Source organism: Gopherus flavomarginatus, chromosome 18 (assembly GCF_025201925.1).
Source record: "Gopherus flavomarginatus isolate rGopFla2 chromosome 18, rGopFla2.mat.asm, whole genome shotgun sequence".
In the NCBI taxonomy this organism is placed as follows: Eukaryota; Metazoa; Chordata; order Testudines; family Testudinidae; genus Gopherus; species Gopherus flavomarginatus.
Genome location: NC_066634.1, coordinates 23,448,867 through 23,461,634, shown reverse-complemented (window position 1 = coordinate 23,461,634; position 12,768 = coordinate 23,448,867). Strand labels below are relative to the sequence as shown.

The window sequence follows — 12,768 nt, the reverse complement described above, 5'->3', positions numbered from 1 at the left end:
GGCTGTTGATTGGTCGTTAACCCTTTGTGAGCCATTGATGAATGAAACCATAATGCAAAGCACGACCCCTGTCACTCCAAGGCCATGATCTGACCCGTTCGTTATTATGAAAAATGGATTGGCAGGATGAGGCATCATAACGAGGTTTAATTGTCTTTGTATATTCAGGCCTTGTAGAAACAGGATGGGGATGACTCGGGGGGTTGGGGGGCCAATGTCTATAAGGCAGGTTTCATATGTGTCCCCCATGGCTTAACGTGTGTCCTCCATGGCTTAATGTGTGTCTGCCATGGCTTAACGCGTGTCCTCCGTGGCTTAATGTGTGTCTGCCATGGCTTAACGTGTGTCCTCCATGGTTTAATGTGTGTCTGCCATGGCTTAACATGTGTCCTCCATGGCTTAATGTTTGTCTGCCATGGCTTACTGTGTGTCCTCCATGGCTTACCATGTATTCTGAGGTTTAGCACACCTTCTCCACGGCTTGGTGCCAGCGGGCACAGACAGAAGTGAGACCTGTGCGCAGCCAGCTATGGCTACGTGTAGGGCGGGCCCCGAATGCTTCAGTACAGGAGCCTGGGGAGGACAGAAAAGCTCTCACCCGATACACCGGCAAAGCAATTCCCAGAGCAGCTCCAGGCCCTCAGAACCCCGGGATACGCCCCTAGCACCAAACCCAGCTAAGGGCGGCGCCAGTGTGGACGTGGCTACCGCGGTGTGGGCATGTGTGGTGGTGGATCCTTGCAGGAGGGCATGGTAAGCGCGAGTCGGCTAAGCCATGGGTAGGCTCGCTCTGCCGTGCAGAGGTAGGTCTCACCCATTCAGTCTTGTAGAACATAGGAGTCCCCCCGCCCGGTTAGCTCACCTCTGACAGCAGTCGGGGACCATTTTCAGCAGAAAACATTGATTGAGCGTCAGAACCCCCTGCCCCCATTCCAAACTGCCGAATGTTCTGCCCAGAAGCCTGCCAAAACCCCTAAACCTCTTCAGCCCCAAACTGCAAACGTTTTGACCAAAAGTGGCCCAAATTCCCACCCCGCCCCCCCAAAAAAGTGGGCCCCAAACTGCAAAATATACCATTTTCAGCTGAAAATGTTCCATTTTAAAGCATTTGATTTTCTGATGGAAAAAACAGGCGATTTCATGGGCTTTTCTTCGGACAATTTGCTTTGTCGAAAAGCCAGTTTTCCGTCAGGGAAGAAAGTTTGGATGGACAATTCCCTATCCAGCCTCAAAATGTACCAGCCCTGCTCTGGCCTCCTCCTGCAGTTGCCAATGAGGGTTGCCCCCGGGCTGTGTGTTCGGCTGGCTGCCTGCAGGCGCCCCCATGCAGATAAAATGCTCCATCCCGCAGGGATCAGTGTGGCTGGGCTGGGCTTGGCAGCAAAGGACGAGGGCGAGTGACCGTGGGTCTCTGCAGTAATGCACCCTGGTGCGGACAGGTGCCGGGCTGGGAGAGGGCTGCCCAGGAGAGCTCGAATAGAGCTCTGCAGGCAGGGAAACCAGGGCTGGGGATGGGGGACAAGCTGGGACTGAGAGCAATGGAGGGGGCGTGTGTGTGTGTGTGGGAGTGTGAGGATTGTGGTGATGTGTGTGTGTGTGTGTTGTGGGCCTGGGTGTGTGGATTGTGGGGCTGAGTAAGTGTGTGTGTGTCTGTCGTGGAGATATGTGTAGCTCTGGTACGGGCCACCATCGGATGCTGGGTATGTGGGAGAACGGACCCTGATTGGACCCCATACGGCAGTTCTGAGGTTGTAGTGGGAAATTGTGCAATGCTGTTGTGAACCCCATGGGGTTACCTGCTTCTGAAACTTGGCAAATGCCAGAAACCCACGGCGAGCAAAGAGCTCCCGAGGGGGTAAAGTAACCGACGCGGATGTCGAGACAATGATTCCAGCAAGAAGACTGCAATGGTTCGGGCGTGCGGGGCAGATGTCAAAAAACTACGTCCTTAGACGAGCCCTTGCGTGGCAAAGAGGAGGACAGCCCATAATATACAGGAAAGACCTTGCTGTCATGGAAACGGGACTATAACAGAGCAAGAAACGTGGCATTAGACAAGCCAGTTCGCCCCAGCTGGGGATCTGGCCTCATGGCCTCCAGTAAACCCGGCTGATTATCACCAACTGGAGATCTGGGACCGCTCATTGGGTCACCAAGCCCAGCTCTCTGAGAAAAGTGTTTGCAGGCACTGGGAGCTGAGTCACCCGAGAAAACCCCGCGATTGGTCCAGGTTCAGTGGCAGCCTGAATTCTTTTGAAATTGCACCAAGCCTGAAGCAGGAAAGGAAGAGCTGGCAGCCCGGCGGGGCAGGGCAGGGGTCCAGCCCTCTGAAGTGTCCTCGACAACATCCCCCTTAGATGGCTACTGGGAGGGGACACATCACACTGAGCTGATTTTAATTAGAGATAGAGCCAGATGGTCATTATCTATCTCCCGTGGCGAACGGCATGCATGGCTGGATGTTAATTTCCTTCCTGGAAACCGTCAAGATGGGTTGTCCCTGATCTCCAGCACAGGTGCGGCTGGGCACCCGCCCACGCACCCACCCACACATGCACTGTTCTGCAGGCACACAGGAGCGCACCTACAGACGTAGGCAGAACACACACGCAGAACACACATTTCTTTGCCCTGGTTGGGTAACCAAAACTTGGGGCCCTTGGGGGTTATTTCTGGGAAGAGGAGACACTGAGTCAGGTATTTCTTTGATGCAATCCTGTTTAATGACAAAAACTCCTGTTCCCTTGAAAAGCGGGAGGGACTCAAATAACAGGAGACGGCCACTTTGCTCACAGTTCCAAGTCCCTTTCCAGGCAGCACGCTGACCAAAAATCCTCTCAGCTTTTTCTCAGGGTCAACCTACCAATCCTGCTTCCTTCTGTCTCACCGTGTCTCTGGTCTTCCAGCCTCTCTGTCACTTATGTGCATAAACCTTCCTAAAACAGCGTCCTCTTTGCCCACATGTGCCTTGCATGGGCCTGTGTTTTTGACAGGGACATGTGCCCGTGTTTTGAGTGGAGGCTGCTGTTTTAGCTGTTCTTACAGCAGCTATTCCCAACATATAACATACGACTATACATACATGCCCACGCATGCAGGCCCTGACACATAAACACAGATGCACACAAATGCAAACATATGTACACATGTGCCAACACAAATCACACGTACACCAGTTCTTGCACACACCTGTCCACCCTAACATGCACGGACTCGTGTGCACACATGTAAACACACACAGAGCTGTAAACCTCCACACAGAAGCACAAAATACACATGCCAGTTAAATGAAAAGCAAATTTCAAAGCAGAAGTTTGTGGAGCGGTCCCCGGGCAGCTCAAGAAACAGGCTGCAGCCAAGTATTAGGAGCATAAAATATTTGAAACCTTTCAAGTGGTTTTAGAAATACTGTGTGTTTGCTCTGCCCTTTAAAAGGATTTGATGTAGGAATAATGTTGGAACAAAATTTCCAGAACCGTGACGTATACCTTAAGGGAGCGAGTGCTGAATTCTGGTTAAAGCAGAGACTGGGAGCCAGGACTCCTGGGTTCTATTCCCAGCTCTGGGAGGGGAGTGGAGTCTAGTGGTTAGAGACGGGGGGCTGGTAGCCAGGACTCCTGAGTTCTGTTCTGTGTGCTGCTGCTGCCAGCCACTCAAGTGCCTGTGCCTCAGATTTCCCGTTGGTGGTGCCAGCCTCCCTGGCACTGAGGTTGTGATGCTCAGCTGGCTAACACTTGCAAACCCCGCCAGGACCCACCATGGCAGTTGCTATAGAGATGCCAAGTGCTGGCAGGCAAACCTGCCCCCTCCCGGTCGCTCCCACTGAGTGTCTGATGAGTGAGATGTTGTGGGGTCTCGCTCGGCGCAGGGTGAGGTGGGCATGTGGGCAGGGATTTAGTCACAGAGACGTCCCGGGCTGGAGCCCTGGGGTTAGCTGGGACCAGGGGGGCTGGTTTCCATAATGTGCAGGGTTTGCAGTGGGGTTCAATGGCTCTCAGTGCCCCCCCACTGTAAACATTGGTCCAGCTCCCATGCCTGGAACTGCAAATGCACCTGCAGCTTCTCTTTGGTGAGCGGCTGGTGGGGAGGAATGCAGGGCTCCCGGCTTCCCGGAGCTTCTGGGGGGATCGCTCGATAGAGAGAGAGAGGGGGGTGTATGGGATAGATAGACAGATAGATAGATAGGTCTGTATGGGGAGGGATGGATGGGTCTGTATGGGGATGGGTGCATAGATAGATGAGTCTGTATGGGGATGAATGGGTGGATGGGTCCATATGGGGATGGATGGATGGATAGATAGGTCCGTATGGAGATGGATGGATGGATGGGTCCGTATGAGGATGGATGGGTCTGTATGAGGATGGATGGATGGGTCCATATGGAGATGGATGAATGGATAGCTCCGTATTGGGGTGGATAGATGGATGGGTCCGTATGAGGATGGATGGGTGGATGGATGGATGAGTGTTATGGCCACTGGCTGACAGTAGCATCATCCTGATCACTCGGGATGTGACCCATAGATTCCCAGATTCTGAAGCCAGATGGGTCCCCTGTGATCCCCCAGTCTGATCCCCCGCAGAGCCCAGGCCAGAGACCTGCCCAGCCCAATCTCTGTTGAACTAGAGCCGAGCTCTGGAAAACAGCCAGTCTTGATTTACACATGCCAGTGCTGGAGAACCTGCTGCCAGCCTGGGTGAGTTATTCCCTGCCCTTTACAAACCGATGGCTTTTCTCCAGTCTGTCTCCAGCTTCCCCGTCAGGCCGTCGGCCCCAAAGCCGACCAAGCACAGTGGGGATATCGGCTTCCGTTGGCTTTGGGGCAGAGCCCGGCCTGCGAGAGGGGATGTCCCTGGGCGACAGACTGAGTCACCCTCCGCATCTAGCCTGTCCCAGGAGAGACCAGGGGCTGGTCTGCTCACACCAGTGCTGGCTTGGCAATTGCCTCTCTGGGCCTCAGTTTCCCCATCTGTACTACAAGAGCATTGCCATGCGGCCCCGGATGTGGGGAGGATGAACATGTTACAGGTGGTGGGGGGCACTCATATGCTGTGGGGAGGGGGACCAGTGATATCCCTGAGGGGCAAGGTAGATGGGGAAACCGAGGTAGCGGCTGGGAGGCTCACGGGTTGTCTCCTGTCCAGCCGACGGGGACAAGAAGCTCTCGGCAGAGGAGGAGGAAGCCTGGAGGATCGCCGAGATGGGCAAGCCGATCCTGGGGGAGAACTGCCGGCTGGAAGTCATCATCGAGGAGTCGTATGACTTTAAGGCAATGACTCTGCTCTCCTCCGCCGGGCTAGTGAGGCCGCCCTCCGCAAGGGACCAGAGGAGCCAGGCTGGGAGTCGGGATTCCTGGGGTCTAGCCCCAGCTCTGGGAGGGAATGGAGGGGCTCGAGATGGGTTGATGAACCGCCTGGAAGCCGTCTCAGTAGTGGCGCGCATACCCCTGGCTGAGAACCACCCGGCTAGTGGTATGAGCAGAGAAAGGGCCTCCGGCCCCCAGAGATCCAACCACTAGGTAACGCTTCCCTCCCGAGACGTTTGTTCCAAACGGCTCACGCAAAAGGGGACCAGACCTCTCCGGCTCCATCCCCCTGGCGCAGTGCCTGACCGACAGCGCCCATAAGGAGGGGGCGGGGAGCAGACGTAGGGTGTATTGGCCTTCCCATCCGCCTGTGGGGCAGCAGCAAAGCGGGTGAGGGGGGGACTATCGGATGCCAGGGGCAGGGCAGGCAGGGTAGAACTGACCCCCCCAATATGGGATAACAGCAGGGCGTGGGGGGCAGCTGGGCTCGTCTGCAGTGATTCTGCAGGTTTCTTTCTTTCTTTCTCCATCATGCTCCCCGAGGGGCTGCGGAAGGGGGGTGGGCTAAGCCGACGACCCCCTTTCAGTGCCAGCCCTGTGGCTTCTCGAGGGGCTCGGGGCTAGTTTGTCCCTGAGTCCCTCAAGCGTTACTCACCCGATGTTCGAACCCCCAAGGCAGCCAGGTGCTGCACTGCCAGGAGCCACAGGATTTGGGGGGACGACAGTGGGAATTTGGGGCCTGTGTGGTTCCCCCCCGGCAATGTGCCCGGGGACCCACTGCTAGGGGGTGAGGGGCGGGGGTCACTCTCCAGGGCCTGTTCCGCCCTTGAGGCTGGGAATGGAGCTGGGATCTGGCCAACTCATCTCGTGGAGGGGCACATGGAGCAGACCGTGCCAGTCCCGCCCTCCCCCCCGAGATTTGGAGACTGACTGGAGCCCCTCCCCCCTCCCTGACAGAACACCGTGGACAAGCTGATAAAGAAAACCAACCTGGCCCTGGTCATCGGCACCCACTCCTGGAGGGAGCAGTTCCTGGACGCCATCACTGTGAGCGCAGGTGGGTTCTGGGGCTGGCCTGGGTATAACCAGACCCCCGTGCGCCACCCCAGAGATGGCTGCATCTCTGCGCTGGGGTGAGGGGTCCCTGTATAAACAGCTCCTGTGTCCCACCCGAGAGGTGGCTGCATCTCAAGTGCCAGGCCAGGGACCCTAGATAACCAGCCCCTGGGTCCCATGCCAGAGGGGCTGTATCTCAGTGACAGGCCAGGGATCCCTGTATACCCAGCCCCCTGTCCCACCCCAGAAGTGGCCGCATTTCAGCACCGCGGGGCTGGCACGCTGGCTGACAAGCTGCCGTTCCCCGCCAGGTGACGAGGAAGAGGAGGAGGACGGGCGGGAGGAGAAGCTCCCGTCCTGCTTCGACTACGTCATGCACTTCCTGACGGTGTTCTGGAAGGTGCTGTTTGCCTGCGTGCCGCCCACCGAGTACTGGAACGGCTGGGCCTGCTTCAGCGTCTCCATCCTGGTGATCGGGCTCCTCACCGCCCTCATTGGGGACCTGGCCTCCCACTTCGGCTGCACCGTGGGCCTCAAGGACTCTGTCAACGCCGTGGTCTTTGTGGCCCTGGGCACCTCCATCCCGGGTATGGAGCCCGGCCCGGCCCGCACACGACACGCGGGGGGCAGTGCCAGGGGAAAGTCAGGGGTTGTGGGGGGCGCTCTCCCCACACAGGGCAGCGCTAGGGGGTGCTGGGCTGTAGGGAGTGGGGTGGGGGCTCAGCAGGGGGCGCTCTCCCCTGGTGGTCCGTACTGACCCCAATGCCCCAGGGCGGTGTGAGGGAGGGAGGCTTTATCAGTCAAGTCTTCGTCACCCAAGATCATTAAAGAAGTGAAGGAACCTTTTACAAGAGTTGGAGCATTGGCAGAGCTGTGGGGGCAGGGCCAGGCTAGCAGGGGCTGCGGGTCAGGAGTGAGGGGCACCAGCAGAGTTGGGGGGGCAGAGCTGGCTAGCAGAGGCCTGCGGTTTGGGAGTGAGGGGCACCGGCAGAGCTGGGGGGGGCAGGGCTGGGCTGGCAGGGGCTGCAGGTCGGGAGTGAGGGGCACTGGCAGGGCTGGGCTGGCAGGGGCTGCGGGTCGAGAGTGAGGGGCACCGGCAGAGCTGGGGGGGGCAGGGCTGGGCTGGCTGGGGGCTGCAGGTCGGGAGTGAGGGGCACTGGCAGGGCTGGGCTGGCAGGGGCTGCGGGTCAGGAGTGAGGGGCACCGGCAGAGCTGGGGGGCAGGGCTGGGCTAGCGGGGATGTTGGGGTGTAAGGTGCCAGTCCCCAGCCAGGGGCCCCCGGGGCGGCTCTGTGGCCGCGAGCTGATGCCCCGTCTCTTCCCCCAGACACCTTTGCCAGCAAGGTGGCCGCCCTGCAGGACCAATGCGCCGACGCCTCCATCGGCAACGTGACGGGGAGCAATGCGGTGAACGTGTTCCTGGGCCTGGGCGTGGCCTGGTCGGTGGCCGCCATCTACTGGGCCGCGCAGGGCCAGGACTTCCAGGTGCAGACGGGCACCCTGGCCTTCTCCGTCACCCTCTTCACCATCTTCGCCTTCGTCTGCATCAGCGTGCTCATGTACCGCCGCCGGCCAAGCATCGGGGGCGAGCTGGGGGGCCCCCGGCCGGCCAAGCTCCTCACCGCCGGCCTCTTCCTGGGCCTCTGGTTCCTCTACATCCTCTTCTCCAGCCTCGAAGCCTATTGCCACATCCGGGGCTTCTGAGCCAGCGTCGCCGGGGGGGGCACTGACCCCCGTCCCCTTTGCCCAGAGACACTGTTGGGGGGGTCCTGCTCCATCCCAGCACCCAGATCTTTGAGTGTCCTCTTTTGTTTTTGTAGGGTCTGCGTGGAACCAGGAGCTGCCCCCGAATCTGTCATGGGTGCAGCCATTATATGGGGGGATGAGCCCCCCCTAATTTTTAGCACCTCATCGATGTCACGTCCCCCCCATGAACAATCCCCATGAACATTGGATCTGGCACAGCCCCCCCAGCTTATAGGGGGTGCTTGGATGCGAGTGTGTCCCCAGGAGCTGGCGAGGTTTGGGGGGATTGGAGGGGAGCGAGGTTTGGGGGGATCACAGGGCAGTGAGGTTTGGGGGGGATAGGAGGGGAGTGAGGTTTGGGAGAAGGGGGAGCCGGGGGGGAGTGCCACAATCCCACCCCCCATGGCGTTTTCGTTTAACTCGTTTTGTTCTGCGTCGTGCTCTTCTCCTTGGGTCTGGGGATGGGCTGGGTTGTCGGTCAGCCAGACACAGGGACTCAAGCTGCAGCTGGGCCCGGAGGGGTGATTTGGGGGGCGAGGGGTGACTCGACCCCCCCCGGCTCCAAAGAGGTACAAGAACCAGCAGTCAGATCCCACCTGTGGCGGAAGAAGGCCCCCACTCTGTGTCGGCCTGCCGCAGGGGGCAGCTCACAGTGGGGGGTCTGGGAGCCAGCCAGTGTGTGACCCCCCTGCCCCGCCCCTAGTGGTGTCACTGCTGCCTGGCCTCTCGCCTCCAGCCGCCCGCTCGTGGACAGGGGGTGGCACTGGGCCCCCTGCTCCTCAGCTGGTTTGATGCCCCGGTGTGGACATGTGTGTCTGCTGCATGTGTATACATTCTGCGCGTGCACACACACACACAGCACGTGCATACATGCGCACACACACACACTGCATGTACACACACACACAGCGCATACATACTGCGCACACACAGACACTGCATGTACACACACGCACACACTGCATGTACACACACACTGCGCATACATACTGTGCGCACACACACTGCATGTACACACGCGCACACACTGCGCATACATACTGTGCACACACACATACTGCGCACACACACATACTGCACACACACACACACACTGCGCATACATACTGCACACACACACACTGCATGTACACACACTGCATGTACACACACACTGCGCATACATACTGCGCGCACACACACTGCACATACATACTGCACACACACACTGCATGTACACACACACTGCACATACATACTGTGCGCACACACACTGCATGTACACACGCGCACACACTGCACATACATACTGTGCACGCACACACACTGCACACACACACACACACTGCGCATACATACTGCGCGCACACACACTGTACACACACACACACACGGGGTGTGCATACAGACTGCGCTCATGCACACGCACACACACGTACTGCACGTGTATACATACTGCACACACAGATACACTGCATGTACACACATACACATTGCACGTGTATACATACTGTGCACACACATACTGCACATAGACACATACATATACACTGCTCATGCATACATACTGCACGCACACACACATGCATGCACACACACACTGCTGCATGGACACACTTTACACGTGCATGCACATGCTGCACGTAGACACACACACAAAACATGCACTCTGCAAGCACAGGCGCACACACTGCACAAACAGTTCACACATACACTGTGCACACCTCATGACTCCCATTCACATTTGCACACACACTACAGACACACATACTGCATGCACACACACTGCATTTGTACACACACACACCATGCACACACATTCTGCAGGCACACGTGCACACACAATCACATACACTGCACACCCCCATCACATTTGCACACTACAGACACACACATATGTGCCCACACACTGCATATGTACACATACATGCACACTCTGCAGGCACATGTGCACACCCTGCACAAACATTCACACATACACTGCACACACCCCATTCACATTTGCACACACACACAACATGCACTCTGTAGGCACACACACACTGCACACACATTCACTATGCACACACACCTGTTCACACTTGCACACATGCTACAGACACACACTACATGCATGTACACACACTGCATGTATGCATGCATACACACTGCACACACATTCACATATGCACTACACATACCCCCATTCACATTTGCATACACGCTACAGATGCACCCACACACCACAGAACACACATACAACACACATGCAGACTAGTCACAAAGTGCAAATACACACAGAGCAAACCCCCCACCGTTCCCCTCTCCCAGGGCCTCTTCACACACCCCGTTCCACCGGGCAGGGCCTGGCCCACAGGGGTGTCATCTTTCCATGGGGCAGGGCACGACCCGCCCCACTGTTATGCTGGGGTGTGTGTGTGTGTTGAGGGGTGTCCCTTGCAGCACCTGGCATCTGATCCAGCCACGTAGCTCGTCAGTCACCACCTGGAACTGAGGGGAGATCAAAGTCCCAAATTGCATTAACCCCCAAACCGCAGGGGCCTGGCCCCACTGGGATGCTCTGATCTATCCTCCCCTCCGCCCCCGAGACCTGAGTCAAGCCATTGATGGGAGCTGTTTGCAAAGGGAGACACAGGATCCGATCCCTGCTGTGTGAGGCCAGTGGGCTTGGGGTGGGGGTGGGGGTGTGTGACATCATTTGTGATACCAGGGATCTTCTGCCTGGCGCTGAGAGGCAGCCACCTCTGGGGTGGGATACAGCAGTTGTTTGTACAGCTTTCCCAAGGGAGCACCAGTAAAGCCAATGGCTCTGGTAACGCAGCGGAAGGGCCGCGTTACTGGCTGCACGTCAGAGCTTGGCGAGGAAGCAAAGGCGGCTCAGATGTGGAAGATCCACTCCAGAATTTCCAGCGGGAGGGGGCAGAGGAGCAGCTGGTGGGGGCTGCATGGAAGACGCATACATTAAAATTACAGGGGGGCTGAAAATGGAGGGGGGTTCTGTGCTGAATTTCAAGTTTTTGGTAATAAGAAACCCTAAATCTATAATATTAGCTACAAACAGAAATATTTTAAGTCTGAAATGCCAGTGCAGAGCCTCATGGGCAGTGTAGTTCAGCTCCCAGACCCCTTTTTAATTGGGCTGCCTGATTGGACTACATCTCCCATGAAGCACCACAGCCTTCCTGCTTGGCCGCGGTGCAACCTGGGAAGTGAAGTCCGGCCGGGAGCCCTGACCATAGAGGCGCATGGGAGCAGAAGGCTCCCAAACTACGACTCCCACAGAGTTCCGCGGCCGCAGGTCAGGTGGGACATATTTTCATTTTGGGGGCATTTGGTGGGTATTAAAACAAAACATGGACATTTTCGGCAGGATGCAGCCAAGTCTGTCAGAAACCCAATTTTCTAAAGAACCGTTTGGGTGACAATTAAGCCCTACTTAGGGCCGGGGGTGGGCTTTGGCTGGGGTGGTGCAGCTGGGTCATTTCCCCATTAGGCACGTGCATCTTTCAAAGCGGGCAGAGCCCCTCACTAGTGCATTGAGTTTTAGTCCTTCCGAGAAGTGGTCCCAAAGTCCAGGAGCAAACAAGCCTTATTAACTGGGGGTGGGGGGGAAATATGGGTCCTTTTCAAACTGGCTGGGTGTTAGCCAGTTTGCCCGACTCTCATGATGTGGCGTGTGGTTCATACACTCCCAGCTCTGGGATGGATGGAATTAGCTGGGACGCTTCACTTTAATATATATATTTTTAAAGTTTCTAGCCCTTCTAGCTGCAGAGAAAAGCCCCACAGCTCCACTGCCAGATGCCAGCGTGAACACACCCTTCCAGGCCCTGCTGGGGGTTCTTTTTCAAATGCCCTGGATTTTAAGCACCTCTCCACTGGCTGCCTTGTCATTTTTGCATGAGGTGGTCAGCCCAGGGTGACCAGACAGCAAGTGTGAAAAATCGGGATGGGGGTGGGGGGTAATAGGAGCCTATATAAGAAAAAGCCCCGAATATCAGGACTGTCCCTATAAAATTGGGACGTCTGGTCACCCTACGTAGGTCCTTGCCACTGGGGCTGCGTGGGGAGATATGGCCCCACGCAAAGGGCAAGGTTTTTAATCTGGATTTCTTACCGCTGTGTCCCGGGTGGTTTTGGACAGTGACACTTTTCAGACAAGGGATTTTGTAGGTTGACGGCCCAGGCTGGGGCAGGGAGAGAGGCCGTCTCCCACGCCCTTTCTAGTCTCTTTCTTCTCTGTCGGTGATTTCGTCCGTCTCCTTTTGAAACGCTGCGTCTCTCTCTGTACGAGTCGCCATAAACCTTTGAATATTGCCTGTTAACGTCTTTGTGGCCAAGTAAGTTGGGGGGGGACGTGCATGCCACCCCCGGGACGGGCGGCTGACTTTCCAAAGCCATTGGGTGTGAAGAAGAAGGGAAAAAAGAGACACAAGACCTTTGTGTTTTGACTTCGGGGCGGGGGGGCAGTTGCTTTCTTGCTCAGCCAGATTCCCCGCTGTCCCCCAATCAGGGGCTCCCCCATCTAACCCAGTTCTTTGCCCCTTCCAGCCACCCACGATCAGCTCAATGGACTCAGCGCACGCACTATCTGTGCCCCCCTTTTCCACCCTGGATCAGCTGAATGGACCCTGGTGCCCCCTCCCCCGCCAAATGCCCCATGTCCTGGCTGAGTAATGGAC

General features: G+C 57.0%; 2 protein-coding genes across 4 annotated transcripts in view; one reads left to right on the top strand and one right to left on the bottom strand.

The window, feature by feature from the left end:
• The window catches only part of SLC8A2 (solute carrier family 8 member A2), an 85,750-nt gene extending 77,347 nt beyond the window's left edge, over positions 1 to 8,403 (top strand). The window contains exons 5-8 of the mRNA XM_050928706.1: positions 5,146 to 5,270; positions 6,264 to 6,363; positions 6,674 to 6,949; positions 7,689 to 8,403. Coding sequence (XP_050784663.1) covers positions 5,146 to 5,270; positions 6,264 to 6,363; positions 6,674 to 6,949; positions 7,689 to 8,065 — 878 coding nt within the window. The 3' untranslated portion in view covers positions 8,066 to 8,403. The remainder of the gene's footprint in view (positions 1 to 5,145; positions 5,271 to 6,263; positions 6,364 to 6,673; positions 6,950 to 7,688) is intronic.
• Positions 8,404 to 8,467: 64 nt separating this feature from the next.
• LOC127037103 (uncharacterized) lies at positions 8,468 to 12,456 on the bottom strand. Of its 3 annotated transcripts, none has more exons than XM_050928599.1 (2): positions 9,421 to 12,456; positions 8,468 to 9,288 (listed from the first exon to the last, which is right to left on the bottom strand). In XM_050928599.1, exons 1-2 carry the CDS (start codon positions 9,693 to 9,695, stop codon positions 8,604 to 8,606), a joined length of 960 nt encoding a protein of 319 aa, XP_050784556.1. In that variant the 5' UTR covers positions 9,696 to 12,456; the 3' UTR covers positions 8,468 to 8,603. The 3 variants fall into 3 exon arrangements, with proteins under 3 accessions (XP_050784556.1, XP_050784555.1, XP_050784557.1); XM_050928598.1 differs by having other exon boundaries at positions 8,468 to 9,344; positions 9,423 to 12,456; XM_050928600.1 differs by having other exon boundaries at positions 9,466 to 12,456.
• Between the last annotated feature and the right edge of the window lie 312 nt (positions 12,457 to 12,768).

Bases quoted from the DNA above. Each gene is read 5' to 3' on its own strand.
- LOC127037103 (XM_050928598.1), bottom strand. From the start codon at position 9,695: ATGCAGCAGTGTGTGTGTGCATGCATGTGTGTGTGCGTGCAGTATGTA. The intron at 9,345-9,422 runs GTGTGTGCAGTG...GTGTGCGCACAG, and splicing joins TGTATGCGCAGTGTGTGTGT to TATGTATGTGCAGTGTGTGT.